At 60.3% G+C, this 23,915-nt stretch overlaps 1 protein-coding gene across 1 annotated transcript in view; it reads left to right on the forward strand.

The window, feature by feature from the left end:
* ANO1 (anoctamin 1) overlaps positions 1–23,915 on the forward strand; it is a 274,227-nt gene that overhangs the window by 188,001 nt on the left and 62,311 nt on the right. Inside the window, exons 5-8 of the mRNA XM_034644849.1 lie at positions 7,723–8,055; positions 20,474–20,572; positions 21,339–21,490; positions 23,257–23,311. Coding sequence (XP_034500740.1) covers positions 7,723–8,055; positions 20,474–20,572; positions 21,339–21,490; positions 23,257–23,311 — 639 coding nt within the window. The remainder of the gene's footprint in view (positions 1–7,722; positions 8,056–20,473; positions 20,573–21,338; positions 21,491–23,256; positions 23,312–23,915) is intronic.

The following is a 23,915-nucleotide window of genomic DNA, read 5'->3' on the forward strand; positions in this document are numbered from 1 at the left end:
GGTGGGACGCCCCTTTCTCGTGGGTGCCGGTCGGCCCGAGGCAGCGGGGTGGGGGGAGCCGAGGGAGGGTGGCAGCCTCCGGGCCCCACCGCGCCGCTGCCCTCTGGCGACAGCCGCGCCCTTCTGGGGTTGGACCCTCGGCGACTGCCTCACCTGCCCGGGAGCACGGAGTTCCCGGGATTCCGTGTTCCGCACGCACGGGAGCTCTCAACACCCCCCGGGGCAGCAGGGGGACGCGGGTGGGTCCAGACTTGTTTCTGCGCTGGTCCAGCCCCAGCCGGCGCCTGTGCCTGGTGCGCGTGGAAGCGGGTGCCAGCAGGCCACGTGGTTGGGGACCCCTATCCGGGGTCTGCTACCCCCACCACTCACTACGGGGCCAGATACAGAGGTCGGAGGGATCCTTAAGGGCAGAACTCGCCAGTGAGAAATTTGGCTTAAAGTTAGAACAAAGTTTGCCCCGCGAGGGAAGGGCTGAGAAGGATCCTCCGCGGAAGCAGAGGGGACCCCAGGGTGCTCACTCAGAATCAGAGAACAGACTCTCCTTTCTCCCCCCGCCTCCCCCACAGCAGTTGCCTGAGGCCCCAGGCTTGTTCCTTGGCTCTGACCTCACCAGGATCCAGGCCTGCCTGTGCAGCCCCAGGACAGAGAGCCTGGCATTTGGGGAGGTGCCTGCGGGATGGGATCCTGGCAGGGCGGCTGGCTGTGTTCCAGGGAAGGCAGAGACCCTCAGGCCCTGCAGCCCTTCTGCAGCTAGCTTGCACCGAGATGCGGGCGGGGCACTGGGAACCAGTGTGGATTGAAAGGAGCGTCTGCCCATGATAAATACCGTTGGCCTTAGAAGCTCAGTGCCGTCGTCGTTTCAGCAAACACCGTGTGCCTGCTGTGGGCCAGGCTGTGGGCACCCACAGCAAACGAGACAGGGAAGCGTGCCATCCGAGGCTTGAGGAGTGGTGATGGAAGGGGGCCCTGGACAGCGGCAGAGGGACGCTTCCGTAGCAGCTGACCTGCGGCTGAGAATTAGCTCGCTCAATTTTCACGACTCTGTAGGCTGGTGCTGTGTCTACCACTGAGGATACTGAGGCCAAGAGGGGAGCCACCCACCCGCCGGGAGGAGAGCTAGCAAGGGCCAAGACCCAGAAGCAGGTGGCCATGGGCAGGCTGCAGACGAATGGACATCCTGGAGGAGAAGGAGCTGGTTACACCCTAACGGGGGGTTGGGTGGGGACTTTCAGACAAAGAAATCTCACATGGGAAGACCCAGAGGTGGGAATGTGGGGGCACCAGTTAGAAGGCGTGAGAGACGGTGACAACCAATGAGATGGAGAGGAGTGGACATTCCAGAGGTTGATGGCATTCAATATAATGATGGGTTAGACCCAAAATGAGGACTGGAGCCCTTATAATGGTCTCTGGACTTGTAGTTCGGGGACCTGTCGCTTATGTGGATCCAGAAACTCTGTCTTCCCCAAACCCTGGCGAGGGCCATGAGGTCTGCAAAGGCTTGGCCCTCCGCTGGAGGTCTCCATGGTCTGGAAACACATAGACAAGCCCCGATGAGACTGTTGGCTCTCATTTTGCGCACCGCTCTAACTGTGGGCAGGTTTCAGGCGTGGCAGGCTGGGGGGCTGTGAATTGGGGGCACCGACTGCAGGAAGGACAGGTAGCCAAGCAGCGTCCTGCCAGGCAGACAGGAAGCAGCAGCTCTAGGAGTGGGGGGCATGCAGGGCAGGCAGCATGACAGCGAGAGCCTCCCAGGGCATCCCCAGCACAGCTGAAGCCAATCGTTGTTGCTCAGTCATTACCCTGAGTCACCGGTGAAGGCGGCTCTGGGCAGGCAAAGGCCAGAGGGCGTGGGCTGCGTTTCAGGGAGTTCCCAGACAGGCCTCCCTACGCTGGAGTTCAAGTTGGCCATCAGGAGTCCCAATCCCAGTCAGGCTGCATTTGCCAGCCAGTGCCCCGGGGCCTCTCCTCTCACTGTCATTTCCAAGTTCAAGGATAAAAGTCACCTCATTGTTTCTGCACAACAGGGTGCAAGAAATGACTTCAAAAGCCAGAGGCCAGGTTGAATGCAGTTTATTTCACAGAGTTTTCTTTGTGTTTATCTTTGAGAGTTTCTACTTTCTTCCCGATGGTGGTCAGTGGCCCTGATCCGGATGCCCCAACAAGCTCAGACAGCCCAGAGAGGAGTACCGGGTGCTGGTTTCGGCCCACCTGCAAAGGAAGAGCGGCTCTCTGTTTATTGGCAAGGGGGACCCCTGTTTCCAGGTTGTGGGGCATGCCCGAGAACCCTACATTGACCTAGTGCCAGTGATTTGATTTTAAAATTTGGGGAATGAGAGTGAAGTCCCACAGTGTGTACAAAGTGTCCCCAAACCAAAAGAAAAGTTGCAGGTTCCTAACCTCCTTTCCCCATTTTAGGAACGAGGGCATGTAGCAGATTCTCTGAGCATGGTCATTTAGACTTGTCCCGGCTTTGGCTATTTCACACGAACGTGTGACTTCAGCTCCTGGAGCTCCAGGTCCAAGCAAGAAGCCAGATAGACAAGCGCTGGTCCCCGTCCAGCATCCACGGCGTGGACACAGGGTTCCTTCCACTCCCCTCTTCTGCCCTCTTCTCAGAGTTGGGGAAGGGAGTCTGGAGAGGCAGATGGGGACCCGCTGCAGACTGCCCGTTCGCTGCCTGTGGTGTTGGGGCCAGTCCCACTGCAGAGGGGACTTCTGTGCCCTGACGTCCTCCGGTGTGACCTCAGGAAGCCATTTCTCTTCTATCTTACTTACCGTCGTCCTCAGGGAAGCTCCTTCCCCGAGCATTTCCCGCCAGATACTCTGGCGATATCTTCAAAATACTTTCAGATCTCTCATGACTCACGTCCATGTAAGTTCTGTGACCTCAGATAAGGAGATGTTTTTGTCCCCACCTTACAGATGGAACAACTGAGGCTCAGAGCTGGGGAGCGTTGTGTTTGAGTTGCCGTCCCGGCGGGGTCTCAGCCCCAGTGTCCTGGATCTGGTGACCTCTGCCAGGAACTGGGCAGAGCCCAGGCTTCTGTCCTCATGTATGCGTGCATTCATTCATTCATTCCAGAGCCACGTCAAAAAGATGAGCGAGAGGTCCCCTGCCTTCAGGAAAGGGGCGCTGAGAGGCCTCCTGCCCCTTTCCTAAGGATAAGTAGAGGACAACATTTTGAAGCTTTCTTCAAGCATTTGAATTGGAAAGTTATACGCAGGGTCTGACCCGCATCCTTCCCGCTGCAGGTTAAATCTTTATCTCTCTGTNTATACACAGGGTCTGACCCGCATCCTTCCCGCTGCAGGTTAAATCTTTATCTCTCTGTCCCGTCCTGCACAAGAGAAGCACCTACTCCACTGTTCCATGGAAGGGCCCCAGAGACACACGGCCACCATGGAGACTACCTCTCCGGCTCCCCTTAAACCCAGCTCAGAATCACTCTCCAGACCCTGGGCTCTGCCTCGCTTGGGTACAGTGTGGTAGAAAGGGACCCCACTCTTTCTGTTTAAAGGTTGCTAATCCCTTACACTTACTCAGATAGGATCGCCCCTATTTTATAAAACTAAGACCCAGACAGAGGAGCACCTTGCCCAGAATCACAGAACAGATCAGTGACAGGGCCAGGCCGGGGAGGGAAACGGGGGACTCTCGCTCCAGGGCGCCAGAGCTTCGTGCTGCCTCCTGCTGGCCCCAGCAGCACATCCAGCTCCCTTGGTAACTTAATCTGGATCTGGCACTGCTACCCTCTTTCACTTGTGGTCCACTTTGACCAGAAGATTGTCCTCCCCTAGTTCTTTATTTCTGTCGTCTCAATTCCCAGTTAGAGCACACTGCTCTTGGGGGTCCCTCACATGCCAGGCCCTGTTGTAAACTCTTTACATACAGAGCACATTTTACCCTCCAGTAACCCTGGGAGGGAACTCACGTTGAATGGGGGAGGCCTGGTTATTCCCCCTGACCCTCACTGTACAAGGAGGGCTCCAGAAGGATCAAGAGATTATACTGTGCACCTGGGATGACACAGCTGGTCTTGGGATGCAGGTGGAAGGACAGTTGTTGCCGATGAGGCCTCTGGGCCGTCACCGGGCCCCCGGGGGGGAGGGAGCTCTTCAGGGGATATTTCTGCTCTCCCCAGGCTGTCAGGCCCCGAAGGCTATGATCTGGGCCCCAGCAGACAGGTGCTTATTGTTCAGTTTTACCTGATAGCCTTTTCCTGTCTCACGATGGTGGAGGGTTGTTGGCTGTCCCCAGAGTCATTTCCCTGCTCTCTGACCTGATGGGCTCACTCTGAATTTCCTTCCCTCTCGCGAAGGGGTTTTTGTCCACTTTGTTCAATATCCACCATCATTCCAGCCAACAAGGGGCATGTATGCGGCCCCCACCAGGTGCCAAGCCCTCTGTGTGTGTGTATAGCAGGTTCTAGATGGACGTGTGTTAGGGGCAGTCCCTGGCCTGGCCTCGGGGACCCCACCACCCTGCTTAAGGGCCCCTGTGAATGAAGAGCTTGTGAATAGGTGTTTTCAAGGCAGCCCCAGCCCAAGAGAGCTGCACTGGCCACTGTGGGGGGGACGGGGGACTAGGGACCTCCAGAGCACTGAGGATGGAGGGTCTGCCCCTGCCTGGGAAGCTAGGTGGGATCACAAGGCACAGAGAAAAGGGAGGCAGGGCGTGCAGGTAGGGAGCACAGCATGTTCAAAGGCAAGGAGCAGGGGACGAGGATGTCCTGACTCCAGGTAGCCCCGGGGCAGTGGGCAGAGGAAGCCAGGGAAGGTGGTACAGGCAGGAGCTCTACACGGGCACCTGGCTCGGCTCCGAAGATCGAAGTTCCCCATTTGGAAATAGGGACGAGCCCCTCGCAGAGGCACTGGGAGTCTGGAGTGCCCAGAAGACAGGTGTGCCCTTGCACCCTGCCCGCCCAGAGACCGCGCGTCCGCCTTGTGTGACTGCCTCCCACGCCCTTGCCCTGCCCGGCAGCGGCTTCTTTCCCCGAGCGCCCGCAGTGTCTTCCGCACGCAGCCCCGGGTCTGGCTTTTCTGCCCACTCCCCCTGGAGGAGGGAAGCCATCTTAGCCACCCCCCTTCCCTGACCTTCCTGTGGTCTTGAGGAGAACCAGCACTTGTTGGTGCTGGGACTGGGGCGGGGGGACAGTGTGGCCCCCAGGGGTCGGTCCTGCAAGTTAGAGGGAGAATCCACCAGTGCAGGCGTCCTGTGGCTCAGTCGGTCATCCTGGCGGCCAGGAGGGGCAGCTTATATCGCCCTCCCATCTCACAGAGGTCGACGGCAAGGACCAGAACAGGTAGAGATCTCTCCCAAGCCTCGTACCTGGAGCAGGATCAAGCCCAGACTTACCTGAGCTTTCCCACTGCCCCAGACGTCCCCTCCGCCCCGACCTTAGCTCCTGGCTCCGGGAACAGTTGGGGCAGGACTCTCCCCAGCTGTGTCCTTGGGCACAAGGGTTGGAGAGGGCTCTTGGGGGTCAGCTGGAGGGGATTTGGCCCTGGTAGCACGGGCTGACTGCTTCACGCATGTGAGCCCCACTCTCTCCGGGTCAAGTAGACCTGACCATCAAGCCCCCTCACCGGGTCAGGACAGTGAGGGGACACGCCCTGTGCTGAGCAAGATGGTCCTAATACCGTGGGGGTGGGCAGCGCCCTGGGTATGCAGACGGGACTCAGGGCTGGGCTCAGCCTCCCACCTGGGCTGTAACCCACCTCGCCTCCCTGAGCCTCCGTGTCCTCCCTGACAAACTGAGAACCACGCTTTCCCACCCCACCTCTCCTGCAACATGACCCTGCCAAAGACGCTGGGGTCTTCTTTGGATGCTGGGCCGGGCCTCCCTTCTCCCCTTCCCCCATCCTGCCTGCCCTTACACACCCGCAGTCTCTGGACAGACACCTGTAAGAGCAGGCCAGAGGGGCATCTACGCTGCGGGGTCCCGTGAAGGCTGCCAGAGTGGCACTGGATTCTGTGGGTGGGTGTGGATGGCTGACATCCAGCCACCTGCCGGCTCCAGGTGCTGGCCGTGCCCTGTCAGGCTGTGAGCCTCCTGGGACCAACCAGGGAGACTGAGATTCAGGGGCGTGATCCCCCCCAGCCAGGGATGAAGGAATCCAGACCCCACAAAAGGCCCTGCCCAGACACCCCTCTCCCTCCTTCCCTGGGCAGCTGCCATATGGCAGGCCCCCCCTCATTTCAAGTTTTTCCCTCTCCTCTCTTCCCCTGCCTCGGAGCCGGACATTTGGAAAGAAACCTGATCACAGGGGGTCCCCCACCCTCCAGGTGTCCTTGTTGCACCTTGGGCCTAACCTAGGCCACCAGCCCTGGAGTGGGGGACCCCTGCTGTTTCTCCCAACCATGCGCACAGCACTTTGGAGCCCCTCCCAGCAGGGCAGCCATCCCAAGGCTCCAGGTGACCCTGTGGGGAGACCCTCCAGGCACAGCTCTGTCCTCCAGCTGTGGGGCTCGGGGGCGTGCCTTTAGCCAGAGGCCGGCCTCACGCTCTGTGGGGGAGGGCCTCATTCTCGGATGACAGTGCATCTCTAGGACCGATAGCAGGAGTGGGGCAGAAGCCAGGAGATCAGGGGCAGGACACGAGGCTCGGCTCGGCTCTGAGGACCGTCAGTGGTGTGGAGCTGCTCGTTAAAATACTTCCAGCACGATGTTATTTATTTTCTCTTATTGCTGAAGACTGGCTTGCTCATTAACCTCTCTGCCCTCGGTAACCGGCAAAATCCCGCAGGAGTTCTAGAAATTCGGGTTTACCGTTAGCAGCCCTGCAGGATTGCAACTGCGCAGAGGTCCCAGTTTTTAACCTGCAGGTCCACATTTCTACCTCAGTGGTCCCCTAGAGCCCCCCAGGCAGATAAGCCAACTGGGGCCGGCCCCTACCTCTCGGCCCGCCCCCTAGGGAGCCCTCTGGTGCGGGAGCAGGTGGAGGCCACGTGCAGGGCGGGGAGTGAACACCCAGGTGTGGGTGGATAACAGCTTCCTCAGCCTCCGGGCACCCGCAGGTTGGAGGCACTGACCCTGTCTGCCGCCCACCTCTGTCGGCCCCGCCCTCTGTGCCTACTCCCCCTCCTCACTCTGGCCCCTGAGACCACCTCTCAGGTAAACCCCTGAACCCAAATGCTCAACTCGGGGACTGCTTTTGGGGGAACCCACACTCTCAGGCAGCTAGCTAGTGGCCGCACTGGAACCAGGCCAGGTGAGGGGCATCACGGGCCGTGGCCATTTCGACAGGACGTTGCCGTGCACACTGGCGACTGAAGGTTGAGATTTGAGGTGCAGAACCCCAGCTGGGCTCTGCACTACCCAGGACCCCGTGGGAGTGAGTAAGGAGCAATTGGGGGGGGAGGGCGTGGCCCTGCGGCTTTTCGCAGTGCCTCTGCCAGCCGCCCGGCCCCTCCCTGCAAGCCCGCTCTAGCTCCACGGAACCGGGGGCCCCTCCGAGCAGCGAGGGTCCGGCTTGGCCTCCGTGTGTGATTATGGCGCACGTCTCCTTCTCGAATGTCAGCTCCACCAAGACAGGGCTGCTGTGCGCACGGCTGTCCCAGCCCCGGGACGGTCGGTGCTCGCGCGGGGTGCGCGTGTGGCACAGCTTTGCCGAAGGCGGGCGGGGCGGGCGGAGGAAGCGGTCCGGTTTGGACCCTGCTGCCCTCCGCCGGCCCGGCCCTGACATCCTGACGGCCAGCGATTTCTCTTTCCCCCCGCAGTTGCTGAACTCGCTGTCCGTGGACCCCGACGCCGAGTGCAAACACGGCCTGTACTTCCGGGACGGCAGACGCAAGGTGGACTACATCCTGGTGTACCACCCCAAGAGGCCCTCGGGCAGCAGGACCCTGGCCAGGAGGGTGCCACACAGCGATGCCCCCTCAGCCGCCCGCGGCACCAGGCAGGACCAGCCCCTGCCGGGCAAGGGGAGCGTGGGGGCGGCAGGGGGCCCCGAGCCCCCGATGGACTACCACGAGGACGACAAGCGATTCCGCAGGGACGAGTACGAGGGGAACCTCCTGGAGGCCGGCCTGGAGCTGGAGCGAGATGAGGACGTAACTATCCCTGCGCCTTGTGGGCTCGTGGGGTGGGCGCGCCTGCCGGGCCATTTCCAGAAGGTGGTGTGGGGAGGGGCCCTTCGGCTTTAGCCGGTGCTCCGAGAACAGCTGATGTCAAGGCTGGGTCTGTTGGATTGCGTAGCAATCGCTTGTTAAGGTTTGGGGTTTGGGGGAGCCCCAAACCAGCATCCGCCCCCCGCCCATGACATCTGCTCTGGGCGAGGGTAAGGCCTTCTCGGAGATGACCTCCAGGGTCATGGCACTTCCTGCTCTGGTCAGTTCCTTACTGGGAAGACATGCCCCTCCCGAGGGGCGGAGGACCGAGCTCTCCTGGGAGTCCTCCAGGTGCTGACCTCGGGGCCTCAGTTTCTCAATCTGTCAAGTGGGGAGGTTGGTCTGGCTTGATCCCTGGGGGTCCCTGGTGCTCTGAAATCCCCCAGTCTTCCCACTGTTTTCTGGAGCACCTGTCCCTGGCAAAGCCTGAGAAATCTTTTGAAGGAAAGTTTTCTGGGGAGAGTAAAAGGCTGACTCATCGGCACGCAGGGCGGCCCTGGCAGCGGTGGCGGGAGGCTGGCAGTAATGGAGAGGGGGACCTGGGCAGCCCGTGGGACGGAGGGTGCTCTCTCAACCTCCCAGCAGGCTTGCTGTGTGCTCCCCTGCCAGCTCCTTCACCTCTCTGTGCACGAGGGCAGGGGGCGGGGCTTCCTGCCTGAGGCTTGCAGGACACTCCCACAGCCCGCCCCACTGTCCCTGTGCGGACTAACCAGGAATCAGGGAGTCTACACCACAGTAAGAGGTGGGGGAGCCGAGAGCCAACCACGGGTGTTTAAAGTAAAAATTGGTTTCAGTTTGCCATTTCATCGTTGAGAACCTCCGTGCCCTTAAATAATGAACGCTTTGGGTCCGGTGATAAGGATGCCCTTGGGGTGCTTCGACCAGCAAGCCAGTCCACGAAGGAGCCTGGTGTGAGCTCTTTTTCATGGCACATTGATAGTACTGGCCCTGAACGCACCCAGAGCTGCTCAGTGGGGCCCTAGCGGCCGAGGGGTCTCGTATTGCACGCAGAGCATTTCTCTGGATGGCCTTCTCCTTCCGAGGTTCGGCTACCTGGTGGGTGTGGATTTCTGCTGCAGGAGTGGTCCCCGTGAGAATGGCAAGGGTGTGTGAGCATCGATGATCCGGCAGCAAAGATTGGGTCCTGGTGAGGCTGCAGGGTCGATCCCGGGAGGGGCAGCAGCCACCCACGCAGATGTGCAGGTCCTTCGGGGTTTTCTGTGACCTGAGCCCGGGCCCCTCGGGAGAGGGGAGCAGTTGGGTCTCTGACGTGGGGCATGGTTCCGCCCTGCCAGCCCCCCGCTTTTTGTGCAAACAATGCGGCCACTGTGCAGACTCTGCCCCGACGTGACAGGTCGGAGGAGCAGACCGGCTCCGTTGGAGTCAGGAGAGGCCACAGCTGCCCGTGTGCAGAGCTGTGAGCTTGGGCTGTGGTCTGCACGTGTCTGGTCCGTTCCTGAGGGACACGTTCTCCACTCCCCTCATCCTTTCCCCATGACAGTTTCAGGGGCCCCCCAAAGTCTGGGAATGCACACTGGCCCGGGACAGATCCCAGAGCCTCTGCCTGTCCTTCCTGAGACTTACTGGCTGCTCGGGCCTCAGTTTCCCTTTCTATAACATGCATATAACAGTAGTATTTACATCACTGGGTGATCGTGAGTAAAGGGCAAGGTGCTTAACTCAGGTCTGGCACACAACAGATTCTCCTGGGCTGTTGTTAACAGCAAATCGTATAGTATGGTTCCTGCAGAGGGAGAGAGAAAGGAGCCTTTCCAAGTCCAGTCAACTGCTAGGTCCCATGTACCTTTCTTGAAACACCATCTTCTTAATCGTGACTTTGAAATAAGAAGCCAACAAACATAGAGACAGGGGTTACCGTCACTGAAGAAGATCCACTTTTCCCAATTAGGGACCCAAGAATTTCACTGATAGTTCGGCTCTGTAGCTGCAAGAGGCTTTCCAACAGTTGACTGGGGCCGTTTTAAAAATGAAAGCGGTACAGTGCACGGCTCCAGTCTCCAAGGTGGCTGAAGGCCGGGCTGAGCCGTGCCTGCTGGGGTCTCTCACGGCATAAACAGCACTTTATGAGGCCCCAGTGATTCCTGAACTTTCATCTGAGATGAACAAGGCCCAAGGCTCTTGGAAAAACCCTCCGTCCGCTGCAGCCCCGTCCTCTCCCCCGCCCTCCGCGAGACAGGCAGGACTGGAACGCGTTCCCAGGCAGCCCCGAGGTGTGTGCGCGGACCCCTGCCAGTATATTTGGCAGCTTGTGGCTGTCGCCTTTATTTCAGGGAGAGATGCCCTGGCTAACGAATCATTCCCGGGGGTGCGGTCTGATTACAAGGAGCAACGGGCTTGAGTTTTGGAAATAGGAGAGGCCCAGGAGAACCCAGTTGCATAATCTTACCTGGTTTGAAGCAGGACTGGGGCTTATGTGCACTTTCTTGGGGAGAAAAACCCATGCATTCCATCAGATACTCCGGTGCCGGATGTAGGATGAACTAGCTGTTGCTGGTGGGAACTTGGCAGCAGCCTTTCCCAGTCGCACCCCCAGGGTCACGATAACCAATAATGCTCCCAGATATTGTCAGATGTCCTTGGGAGCCAAGATCACTCCTGGTGGGGAAACCCTGCTTCAAAGGCTGGACAAAGAGGGAAGGAGAGGGAGAGAGATTGGGGGGGGTGGCTGGCAAATAAACAGGAAGGCCTCCTGGGTGAATGGGTGCCCCTCTTGAACTCTTCTGGCCCAGCCTTCTGCGGCCAAGACCAGGCAGCGGCCCGCAGGTCACTGGGGCACAGAGGTGACCTGCCTTTGCTCCTCAAGAGGCCAGTGGGTGCACGAGGGTGCGCTGCTCCTGGGCAGACGGGGTGCCCGTGTGCTTGCCTTTGTCCTGAGTCAGGAGGTTTATTGTGGTGAAGACGTCCTGTGATGACCCGTGGAAGCCCCCCAGGCTGAGGGCACAGGGCAGGCCGGCTCTTAGGGACACGGAACGGGTGGTGCCCACAAGTTGGGGGCTTAAAGCAACCCAAAGGGGTCTCGCACAGTTCTGGAGATCGGAAGTCAAAAATCCAGCGCTCGGCGGGGTTGGGCTCCCTCTGAAGGTTTCTAGGGCAGATCTTTCCTGCCTCTCTCAGCTTCTGGGGGGTTCCAGGTGCCCCTCCACCCTCTGCCTCTGTCTCCATACGGCCGCCTTCTGTATGTCCTTCTGCGTCTCTCCTCTTCCTGCAAGGACACCAGATGTTGGACTTAGGGCCTGCCCTCCACCCACGTGACCACGTCTTAATTTGGTTACACCTGCAAAGTCCTGTATCCAAATAAGGTCCTGTTCTGAGGTTCTGGTTTAGGACACAGATGTCTCTTTGGGGGGACCCCATTCACCCCACACAGCAGCTGAGAGTGCCCTGGAGTGGTTTTCTCAGGCCTGGGGTGGCTCACGCGGAGGTGCAGGCAGTAACTCGTGATTGGGGGCACATCAGCGCAGGTGGTCTGGACGGTGGGGTCCAGCCTTGGGCAGGCGGCCCTGCTGCAGGTCCTGGATGCGCCCAGGAACCCACAGGGGGTCCTGTCAAAGTTCAGGCTCTGACTCAGCGGGCCAGGCTGGGCCTGAGCTGTGTTCCTAACCAGCTCCCAGGGTGGATGGTGGCTGTGGAGCCCGACCGTCCCTGGAGGGGTGAGGACTGTGCAGCGTCTTCCCCCATGAGCCAGCAGAAGCATTCACAGAGATGGGCCCCCCCATGTCCACACAAGCCCTGATCCACTGTTCGGTACCCAGAGGTAGCCCCAGAGACCCCACCACTGGCTGCACTGGGCCGAGAGCCCACAGAGCAGGGGAGACACACTCTCACTCACAACCCGGATACAGGACAGACAGAGGTTGAGCCTGTGACCGCGGCTCCCCCAGCCTCCCCCTCCCCAGGCGCTGTGGGCTCAGAGGAACCCAATTTGAAAACTGCATCCCAGACTCCCCGAAGAGAGAGACATTGGGGTGTCAAGACAGGCTTCGCTGCCTCCTGAACACCGATCTCACGCATGAGGGTCCAAGAGGGGTCCCGTGTCAGAGACCCCAGACAGCATGACAGGAAGTGGCAGGGAGGGAGGGGAGCGTCTCTCTGTCCGTCCTTCCCTCCCTCCCTCAGACAGCAGCGGGGTCAGCTTCCGGGCTCCCCATTAGAAGGAGGAGTGCATGTTTCCTTGCAACTGAAACCCATCAGCATTTTTCAAGCCTGGCCTCAAAGCCTGCCGGACGTTATTTATGTGCGAGGGTCACTGCCGAGAAGGCCACACACTAGAATCCCGGCTGTGTGTGCTGGGGTGGCCGGGGCCCACCCTGCCCTGAGGTTGAACCTGACCCCGGCTTTGGCGGAACTGTTGAGGCTCCGGACGCTGGAACCCTGTAAAGTCTGTTTGCTTTCATGCTGCTGCCCGGGGCTCACCTCTGCACCCAGGCTGGCCGGCTGACGTTTCCCCGCATTCCTGCCCCGTAGCCGGCTGGGCCTTGAGCACCAAGTGTTTCCCTTCTTTGTCAGTGTGGGTGTTGCTTTTCAAACGCCAGCGAAGAGCGGTGCCTGCTGTTCCCAGACCAAGCTTCGGGGCGTGCAGCAGGGCTGTGATGTCGGCCTCGAAGCCCCCTGTGCACTTCAGACCTGTTCGGCCACTTCCTGGCAGGACAGCCTGGGAGCAAGTGGCTTCCCCTCTCTGGGCCTCAGTTTTCCCACCTGTGAAATGGAGGTGATGTTACTCCTGTCCTCTGGAAGTGCTGGGCGAAGGCTGGGGAAGTGAACACCACCTTGCCCACAGCCCTCAGGCAGGGGCAAGCTGTTCCCAGCTTCCCTCCTGCCAGATGGGAATCAGAAGGCAAACCTGGGCAGGGCAGGGTCCCCCAGTGCATGGAGACCCCTCGTGCATCACGCAGACGCTGGTGACTGTGGCAGGTGGTGGGAAGGGTTGTCATGGGCACAGGAGGGGGCGGGGCCAGGTTTCCTGCAGTTTCCAGCAGGCAGGTGTCCGAGGCGGCTCTGGGGGTTGGCTAACTGTGGCGACAGGCACAGCCCTCAGCATTGGAGGGGCTGCAGGCAGACCCTCCTCACTGCCCCGGGGCATCGTGGGTGCAGGTCCTCGACCTGAGAAACCTGAGGCCCGATCCTGGCATCTCCATGTGTAAAAACAAATGATGGCAGATGGCCCGGGGACTTGTGGGTTTGGAAGCAAACCCCCACCCCACGCTGTGTGGGCTCCCTATCCCCACCGTGAGAAGGCAGCCCAGGAATGAGACCCCCTTACAAGTGGAAAGAAAGGGCCTGAGGCTCTGAGAGGTGGAGCAAGGAGACCAGGACCACAGGGCCCAGCAGAGGTGGTCCTGCCTCATGTTCTGCACCCCAAAGCCCACGATGTGAACCAGAACCCGCCCTGGGGCTGAGCGCCTCCCCTGTGGGCCTTTGGCACAGTGGGATGTTAGGGGCCCTAGTCTAGTCCTGAAGCTATTATTTTTCCAATCATAATTTCACCATTCCACATTCATTTCTTTGGCCTTAAAGATTTTATGTCTCGTGCATGTTCTGTTGAGGCTTTTATAAACCCCCCCTGGCTCCCTTTGGGCTTGTCTTGGTTTTGCAGACACACCCCTTTAATTCTGGACATTCTTTTCAAAGTCACGTCTTTCAAGCACCCCCAGCGACCATCACACGGCTCCCCTCGGGTGGCAGGGTTTGGGGGTAAAACTTCAGCACCCAGGCTGCAGTTCCCAGGTCCTGCTGCGTCCCCAGGTCTGCAGTATGCTGGAGTGGCTCTTTCTGGCTCATGGACAACCCTGCCAGCCGGCTGTTAACCCTTCGGTGGCTTGGCAGAGTATACCGCAGAGGTCACAGAGGTCAGCAGAGGCCCCCGCTGCAGCTCGGGCTGGGTTCATTCCTGCTGGGGGTCCCCCAGGGCAGACCTTGCCGGCATCGGTGGCTCCTTCCCTTGGAGGGCGGAAGAGCTTCAGACACGTTCATTGGGTGTTTAATGCTCCTTACAACACTTTTATTTCTGGAAGTTGTGTTTGGTCCTTTTCCAGGTTGGCTGTGTCTTTTTTTTAGTCCTGTCCTTTGCAGGACCTTTCTGTCCTGCCATTTATTTCTTTAAACAAGGTAAGCATGACTGGTTTGTGATCCGCGTAACCAGAGTCCCCAGGCTGAGGGGGACCCTTGTGCTGGCTCTCCTCCTGGTGGGGCTGGCCCTGCTGCCCTGCCCCAGGGTCCCCGAGGCCTGGGAGGAAGGTGTCCTTGTCTGGAGAGGCTGGGGGCTTTGCCCGTCACACATCTGAGGATGTTATAGTTGGAACCACCTTGAACCAAGTTCACAGGCTGAGGTCCCCAGACCCACTGGGGCCGAGGACTTTGGAGGCCAGGACCTTTGAGGGTGACTTCTGTCCTCTCCCCCTCCTCCCCTCCCCCTTCTTCTGCTCTGCTCGGCACCAGTTGTCCATGGGTGGAGGAGGTGAGCCTTTCTGGGGGTCGGTCTCTGGGGGGTCCAACTGCATGGGGTTGGGCCTGGGGCTGCCCTGGGAGTGGCTCCACCTTGGTCACAGTTCTGGGCCCAGCAGTGCCCTGCTCTTCCCTCTGGAGCTCCTTTGAGGCTGCAATATTTATTTTCTTTAACTTTTTGTCCCGCATCCTTTATCGTTTCTCCTGGGAGGGAGGGTCTGCGTCCTCCACCTGCCTGTCACAGAAGCAGGACCATAAATGACTATTTGCTGGTGATTTACTGACCATGTATTCCTTCAGCACGCCGGGCCTCGGGGGGGACCCCATGCCGGGGGCTGGAGGTACAGATGCCCCCGCCCTGTCCTTGCACACCTTCTCGGCCTCCCTCAGAAGCAGCATTGTTTGGGCCCCCAGCTCACCTGAGCCTTGACCCTGGTGGCAGTGCCATAATGATGTAGGAGGCATGGTTGTCCCCCGTGCAGGACGTGTCCGTGCCTGGGTGATTGAAAACGCTTCTCCCAGGAAGTGTAGGTGCGGTCAGTAGAAGCTGTGACCTGGGAAATGCCAGTTAGTGGGCCACCTCTCCACGCAGATGCACGCCTAGTGACTGCGAGTGTCTCCTGTCCCCTCGGGGGCACCATCTGGGTGGGGTACAGGTGAGAACCTGCCAGGGTCAGCCCCGGGGTCGAGCTTCCCCGAGCCAGGGCACGGTGGTACCTGCCAAAAGGTCAGGGGGAGGGCCGCCCTTGGCTGTGCACAGTGGGTGCTCGGCGGGGGTGGTCCCGCCCTCCTCCTGCATGGCCCACGCAGCAAGCATCGTCCAGCACCGTGCCGTGCTGGGGACTCTCTCCATCCCGAAGACACACCAGTCAACCAAACAGACAAATCTGGCCCAGAACCAGTGTTCTAGGTCACATCCATGCGGGACCCTGGGGCCGACCAGAAGAGCAGACAGATACCAGTCAGGGCTGTGGGAAATGCACCTGCTCTTAGGGGACTGGTGGGGACGAGGCACCGGGCATGTCGTGCCTTGAAAACCTATTTGTTGCTGAGAACACGAACCCTCCTTCAGGGCAGCCCTGACATTCCGAGGTCAGGGTCCAGGGGGGGCCTGTGCCATCCTCCTCACGATGCCCACTAGGGTGGGGGGGGTCCTTGTGGGGCGCTGAGGAAGTTGAGGCCCAGTCGCCGTCAGGGGTCAGGGACCAAGCCCCTCCCGAGCCTCCCCTTCCAGACTGAGCTCAGGCAGGGTCTCTGTGTCCCTGTACACGGCACAGTGCCCATGGCTCCTGCCTGACCAGGAGCCCGGGGCGGGGTCATGCACACCAGGCGCGGCTGTGGAGGCCCTGCTGGTGGCAGCGGCAACCTGGGACCCCTAGTTCCCCGGTCAGACCTACGTGGCAGCCCGAGAGGTTCCCAGGGCGTGCAGCGGCCTGTGGATCCGCGTAGGGTGAGGAGGCGGTGCTGCCGAGGGCTCTCCAGGGAGCCGAGCGCAAGCAGAAACAGCCCACGGTGGTCCTCAGTGATGTGAAACTTCCAGCGGTCCTCAGCCCGCACCTCAGCCACCGTAGGGGGCCGTGACCAGATGGCCGGAGCACGTGGCCCAGCCTGTGGACTCAGAACGTCCAGGCCCACAGACGGCCACGGGGACGTGGAGGGGAGCCCCCGGGGGTGCTCAGCCACCATGAATCCCCTGTGGGGTGGTTATGTTTGCTTTGTTTGTGACTTTCTTCTTCCTTCCGAAAGGAAAATGCCAGGAACAGTTCCGGTCAGGTCACAGTTTTTGTGGGTCGGGCTCAGAATGGAGGCTTGGACACAATCCATGGGCTCTGGGAGAGCCCCTGGCCACGTGAGCATGCCACCCGTCCGGTGGGCGCCCGGGGCCCCACCCCTACCTCTGGCTGGCCTGGCACTCCCGCCTCTCACCCTGGCGGGTCTGGGGCCTCCCAGGTATTCCCACATCAGGAGGGCTAGAGTTGGGGCCAGACTCGCAGCTCCGGGTGCCTGGCTGGGGAAAGGGGGACCCGGCCGTCTCATGCTTTCTTCCCACTGGGGACGGGCTGTGGTCAGGCCGGGCACCACGTTTGAGAACATCCCATATGTGTTTTTCCCGAACTGGTCTCACGACCCCTTTCCCAAATCCCGCCAGATGTTTCCTGGGAGAGACCTCGTTGCTCACGTAAACAGAGGAGCGCGTTTTCCCAGGCAGGCCGGCCACAAGCACCAGCTCCGTGACCAGCAGCGAGAGAAATCTCCATGGGACTGGGAGGAATATATTTTGGGTCTTTGTGTGTGGGTGAGCAGTGCCCAGAAATAGACCCGGGTCTGTAAGGGGGAAACACAGGCTCTGCCATGGGTGGGCTGTCGACGGTCATTTCTCCCTGCTCCGGGCGGCCCATGAGATTGGCCCCGTGCCCGTGAGTCACCTGGGCCAGGGGCGCTGCTGCCTTTCCCATCCTGGTACCCTCTGGGGCTTCCGCGAGCTGGGGAGGCGGCCTCAAGCTTGTTGGCCAAGGGTGACCATGCGTGTAAGCTGGCATGGCCTCAGCTACCCGGTGGCCGAGGAGAGGTAGTCCGGAGCAGAAGCAATAGCCCTTCACTGTACTGACCCCTCCTGCCAGCTGGGGGACTGGGCAGGGATGCTAAGAGCACCAGGGCCTCCCCTGACTATGGAGCAAGTCTTACACTGTGGAGATTTGCCGACGAGGAAGTGGGCTCAGAGAGGTCGAGTCACTTGCCAGAGACACACAGGGATGGGGTAGGTTGCCGACTCAGGCCACCCGATCTCAAGGCATTATCTGGTGCCCACTGGACCCGCCCCTGGAGGGCAGCAGGTGGATCTGAGCTCCCCTCTCCCACGCCCCCCCAGTCTGGGTCCTCCAGCTCTCACCAGCATAGGTCTGTTCACAAGCCTGTGTGCCGCATGCCCAGCCCCGGGCCATGCCAGGACTCCAGGCTCCCCACAGGCTGCCCCACACCAGCCCACCTCTGAGCCCTTCCCCGGCGGGGTGCAGCTGGGACCCGTCGGGTCTCTGTGCTGAGTGCCCTGGTCCTGGCTCATTCCTCTGAAGCAGCTTCAGGCCCCAGCTTCTGGGCCCACGCTTATCAGAAGCTCCTCTCACCGTGTAGGCAGGATCCCTGCACATGTCCTGCGGGGCTCTGAGCCGCATATTCAGGGCGAGCACAGTGGGCTGAATGGTGGTGCCCCAGGCTGTGTCCACCTGGCACCTGCAGATGTGACCTTATTTGGAAGAAGGGTCTTGGCAATTTTAAGTCAAGGATCTCTGGGCGAGATTATCTGGGATTTAAGGTGGGCCCTCAATCCAGTGACAGGTGTCCTTGGAAGAGAAAGGGGAGAGAGATTTGAGAGGTGCCCGTCAGGGGGCAGGTGCCTGAGAGATTTGAAAAAGCCATAGGGGAGAGGCCACGTGGCGGCAGAGGTGGCTAGAGGGGCGTGGCCACAGCCCAGGGACACCTGGAGCCCCCCCGCAGCTGGAAGAGGTGGAAAGGACCCTCCCCCCTCGAGGCTCCAGAGGGAGTGTGACCCTTAGGACACCTTGATTTAGGACTTCGGGCTCCAGAGCTGTGAGAGAGTGAATCTGCATAGTTTCAAGCTGGGTGGTGTGTGGTCACTTGTTGCGGCCAAACTAGGACACTGAACCAGGACACTCGTCTAATGAGCTGGCAGAGTGCTCCTCAGTGTCACTCCAAAATGAGGACAGCGAGCGGTAGGGCCCACCCCACAGGCTCGTGGTGAGGACCGAATGAGCAAACACACAGCAGAGCACAGAGTGGGGACTGGTGTGTCATGAGCGCCCTGTGGGTCTTGGCCTCCCTGCCACTGCTGTTCCCATTGCTACTGTGTGTGGCTTTTGCCCACGTGTGGAGCGCATGCACCGTGCCGCTGTGGGCAGTGGGGCCGGGGAGCAGAGGCCCCGAGCAGGACTGGTTCTCGTGCTGTGGCAGCAGAGAGGAGGCCTGCGGGCTGGTGCTGAGACCGAGGCCCGGGAGGGGACGGCTCCCCCGGGCCCTGTGGGCAGCCTGGGGACCTCAGTGTGCGCTCGGCAAGGGGGTGCAGGACCCAGCTAACGGGTGTCTGACCTTCCCTCGTGGCAGGGGGAGCCTCGAAAGGAGCTCGGCGTCAGGGAAGGTCCCCTTCCCCGGGCGGGGTGCAGCTGGGGTCCGTCTGTAACTCTGCGTGAGGGCCTAACCGGAAGCGTTCCGTCCCGCTGCCCAGCTGCCCGCGTTCTCCTGGGTGGCTGTGAACTTTGGCGTCGCGGGCTGATGAGCTAATGTATTTGGCCCCCTGAGGATGTTTTTAAAATTCATCCCCAAGTGACTTTGGCTCCATTGCTTTGCCCCCAAACCTGCAATGAGCCCATGGGCTGTGCCCATTCCCAGACTGGTGGCGTGACATGGGGTCTGGAAGCCAGAGGCAGGCCCTGAATCAGCCGGCCCCGAGTGCCCGGTGTGGGGCCTGTGCTGGCGACACCCTCCCTCCCGCAGCCTGATTCCCTTTCGCCAAGACTCCCGGTCAGGCCTTTTACATCTTAGAATCATGGAAATGAGAGCTGGGTGGGACCTCCATCTGGGGCAGCCTGGGCTCTAAACCCTGGGGTCCCCTCGAGGAGCTGGTGGACCGCGGCCCCTCTGCCGTGGACGGTTCTGGCTCAGGGACAAGTCCTCTTTCTTTGTTGTTCTGGTGGCATTGACACCACGGGGCACCCCAGTTATCTTGGGGTACTTAGAAAGTCTGCTGGTGTTACATGTGCCTCATATTACCTTCTTGCTGCTGTAGGCTGCATCCAGGGAATTTTCCTAAACCCCAAATTCGGGGTGGGGGACAGAGAAGGATGGGTGGGTCGCTGGGGACATCGTTCATCTCACCCACCATCAGGAGCGTGGCCTGTGTTGCTCTTGAACGCGGGCCCCTCTCCTGCTAGTGCAACAAGCTACAGGCCCGCCCTGACTTTGTGCAGAAGGGATGGAGCGCCGTCAGGTCCCGCATGGAAGGCGCCACGTGGTGACTCGATGTGCGCGTGCGTCATGGAACCGTGACCCGGATGAGGTCACGAGCGCAGAGCGCACGCGTGAGACGTCAGCGGCGTGTGAGCCCCCAGCGCTGTGCTGGGACTGTAGTCACCGAGCTGTACGTTAGGGCTCAGAGCCCGCGTCCCTGTAACTGGAAGTTTGTGGCCTTCCACGTACATCTCCCCACGTCCCCTGCGGCCACCAGTCTGTTCTCTGTTTCTGTGAAAGCCGCCTTTTTACACAAACGTTATTAGGTTCCACGTGTAAGGGACCATTCGTTCTTCATCTTTCTGCGTCTGGCTGATTTCATGTGGCGGAAGGCCCGGGTCCACCCACGGCCTGCCAATGGCAGCGTCTTCCTCCTTTCGTGCGGCCAGGTCATTCTGCTGTCTCGGCCGGTGTGGACGGAAATGCAGGAACAGGGTGCACACCTATCTCTTCGAGGTCCAGGCTTCATTTCCCTTGGATACGCGCCCCGGGGTGAGAATGCTGCGTCGCGTGCCGTGCTTAATTCTGGGGAGAACCTGGGCCGGGACTCCGTCTCCCCAGGCCCGGCGTTCCCGTCGGTGAAGCCAGGGCACCGCCGCTGGCTGGAAAGGGCCACGGCATCTGCTCCCATGAAGCCCGTGACCCAGCAGCTGCGCCGCTGTCTTGGACCCTGGGACGCCCTCCGGGCCCTTCTGGCCCCTCACCACTGGGCAAGGAGGAGATTCTCTCAGCTCCCCGAGCGGTGCCAGGAGGGGTGAGCGAGGGGCCGCTGGCAGCAGCCACGCAGAGAGGCTCCCTGTAAACCCGGGTTGTGCTGGAAGGGGCGATGGCTTCCAACCCAGAGCTACCCACGCTGACGGAGGCCTTCTCTCCTTTGCAGACTAAGATTCACGGGGTTGGATTCGTAAAGATCCACGCGCCCTGGAACGTGCTGTGCAGAGAGGCCGAGTTCCTGAAGCTGAAAATGCCCACAAAGAAGGTTGGTGCTGACGTGTGGACCCCGCGGCCCGCACACCGTGCAGGTGCCCGGCGGGGGAGCGTTACCAGGAGGGGCTCGGTGGTGAGAAGCCGAGTGAGCTTTGGTGCCTCCCCTGGGAGGGCAGTGGGCTCCCGTGTCTGGTTATGGAGGGGATCACACGGTCCTGGGGGTCTTCGGAGACCCCAGACCAAACCCCCCGAGAGAGGGCACGGGCAGAGGCCTTGGGGGAGCCTGTCACAGATACGAACACGCTGAGACTTCCCGCTCTGGTTTTTCCTCCTTGCGGTGTCCTGGGTAATTCATCGGACTCCTTCTAATCATTTCCTAGCTTGCTGGGATTTTTCTTTTTAATCTCTGAGCACTTCCGGCTGAGAAGCAGTTTGACAGTGTGTTCCTGAGCTCAGTGAGGCGTCCGTGTTTTCCTTCATGTGCAGAAAGGAAAGCAGGGGTGGATGGTGGCGAAGCTGTTCTTGGGGGTCAGTGAGTCCCTGGCTCCTCAAGTCCACTGAGACCGTGTGGACTCCCTCTTTTGAAACAAAGCAAAGTCCAGAGGCAGGTTTTCTGGGATGTGTTGTGACTGCACTTTGGGGGGGCTCTCTTCAAACTCAGAGCTTGGGGTGTTTATCTGGAAACCGGGCATGGAGGGAGCACTCTGCCCTCTCCCGGAGCTGTTGGTGGGACAGTCCTGTGACCCTCTGAGAATAGACTGCAAGGGTCATGGCCCAGCAGCTGACGCGGATCCCCCCCTTCCCGATCTGGTCTGCAGCTCTATCACATTAACGAGACCCGTGGCCTTCTAAAGAAGATCAACTCGGTGCTCCAGAAAATCACTGACCCCATCCAGCCCAAGGTGGCGGAGCACAGACCCCAGACCACAAAGAGACTCTCCTACCCCTTCTCCCGGGAGAAGCAGCACCTGTAAGTGGGGACCCCCCACCACGCCCGCTTGCCCTTTCCCGGAGAGCCCTGCTGTGTGGACCCTCCAGGGTGGTACCTGACATGAGACATGCAGAGTGCAGACAGTCCCCTGAGACCAGAGAAGCGCTCCGTCCCCCCAGAGAAGTGGGGGTTTCAGCCCCTGAAGCACATTCTCAGAAGAGCTTATAGCTCAGAAGAGGTTCGAGAATGATTTCCAGGGTCACTGCTAACTGAGGAATTAAGGGACGAAGTGTCTTGTCCTCCTGCTGGGGGACATTTAGGAAAACAGGCCCAAGTGAGGGCGTGCATGCGGTTTGGCTTAAAGCCCCAAAGCAGTGACCTGGGCATCTCCTCTCCCCTCCCACCGGCTCCGTCCCTCTGGGGACGTGTTCCAGCTAGAGGGTCTGGTTAACCAGACCTCCTGAAGCCGCTGTGCTGCGGGAGGCAGGAACTGAGCCGCAGCTGGAGTCCTGAGGCCCCAGGGACGCACGATCAGCAGGGTTGCCTGGCAGGGCTGCACCTGTTCTGGAACTTTCCCAGGGGCCAGTGGGGCATAACACCCTGGGTCGGTGGCGGCTGCCGGCCTCTGTGGGGCCTTGCTGGGCAGAGCTGGAGTGTGGGCAGTGGTGGGAATAGAGAGGGCTTGGGCTCTGGGACCCAGAGGGACACTGATGACAAGTGGGGGTAGTGGGGGGAGCGTCTCCAGGATGCCACTGGTCTCACGGGACGTGGAGAACGGTTTCTCAGCTCAGAACTGGGGCTTCTGCTCTGGCAAATGTATTAGTCACAGGGCAGGGGCTGCGCACTGCACTCCGCTGTCGTTTCTTGACCCTCCTGACCCTCCCAGGGACCAGAAATAAGATATTTTTAAAAAGTGGCCCCAGCCCAGCTCCTCACACCAGCTGCTGGACGGGGCCTCCAGGGCACCCTCCTTCTAGGACCCCCAGCTCCCCGGCCTCCCTTGGCTCTGCCCTGACTGGCCCCCTTGGCACCCCCTTGCCAGGCCTGGCTTACCTCCAGGCTCCATGGGGATGGGGCCCCCCTCCCCGGCTGTACCCTGAGTGCCCTGGGCGGTGGGTGACTCTCCCAGACATCCCTCTGCCCTCAGGAAACCTTAGGAAATCTATGGGGGCCCAGACCTCAGGACTGACCCTGTTTGTGAAGTATAGGGAGATTGTCTTTAGTATTGGCAGTGTCTGATGGTGGGATGGCACGGTCCCCACTGTCTGATGGTGGGATGGCACAGTCCCCACTGTCTGATGGTGGGATGGCACGGTCCCCACTGTCTGATGGTGGGATGGCACGGTCCCCACTGTCTGATGGTGGGATGGCACAGTCCCCACTGTCTGATAGTGGGATGGCATGGTCCCCACACTCTGATGGTGAGATGGCACGGTCCCCACTGTCTGATGGTGGGATGACACGGTCCCCACTGTCTGATGGTGGGATGGCACAGACCCCAGTGTCTGATGGTGGGATGGCACGGTCCCCATCCCCTGCAGCGTTGATGCAGAGACAAGGGCATCATCGGAGGGAAGCAGACCCTTCGAAGGGAGGTGTGGGTGTCCAGGCCTCCCAGAGGGAGCCGGGGGAATGACACGGACTGTTCCAAGATGCCCAGGGTCGGGGCACACCTGGCATTTAGAGGGAATTTGCCCAATGTCACAGTCACGGCTCATGGGGCTGTGTGCTTTCCCAGGGCCTTGGAAACCCGGAGAGCCGACTCCGGTGAACTGTGTGTCTCTTTCTTCCCAATATTTCAACAGATTTGACCTGTCTGACAAGGATTCCTTTTTCGACAGCAAAACCCGGAGCACAATAGTAAGTATGGCTCGTGGGAATCGCTGGCTCACCAGCAAGCTGGCCCCGGGGAGAAGCGGATGATAATTTCATTTCAGCAAAACTCCTCCAGGTGGGAGCCGGCTCTAATTGCCTGTGACAGCAATAATTAGAATAATAAAACAGAGAGGCTGGAGGGGCCCCAGGGGAAGCCCCCGCCCCTTCTTCGCAGGAGGAGGGGAGCCAGGTGGAGCCGCAGGAGAGGGGCAGAAGGACTCCAGCCCCCTCAACACCTGTCCCGGGCCTCCCTGCCCTGGCCCTTAGTGGGGCTAGTGGGGCCCCGGACCCGGAGGTTTCCACGCAGGCGGGCCTGGCAGGAGTGATGGGGCGGTGGAGACAAAGCTGTGTGGGTTGGGGCAGATTTCTGGGGCTGTGCCAGAGGAGCCAGTGCAAGTTTGAAATCTGACCAGGCCAGCCTGCCCTGTTCAAGGTATTGCTTTAATGTTTATCCAGCGGCCGCCAACTTGTCCCCCGGCCAAGCTGGGCCATGCTCGGCTCAGGACCCAACTTTTATCTGCGCAAGAAATTAAGCTCGCAGCCAAGCCGCTCTGCTGCTTTGCCTCCCCCGCCCAGAAAGCCCAGCCTG

The sequence above is a fragment of the Ailuropoda melanoleuca genome, chromosome 16, assembly GCF_002007445.2.
Source record: "Ailuropoda melanoleuca isolate Jingjing chromosome 16, ASM200744v2, whole genome shotgun sequence".
NCBI lineage: Eukaryota > Metazoa > Chordata > Mammalia > Carnivora > Ursidae > Ailuropoda > Ailuropoda melanoleuca.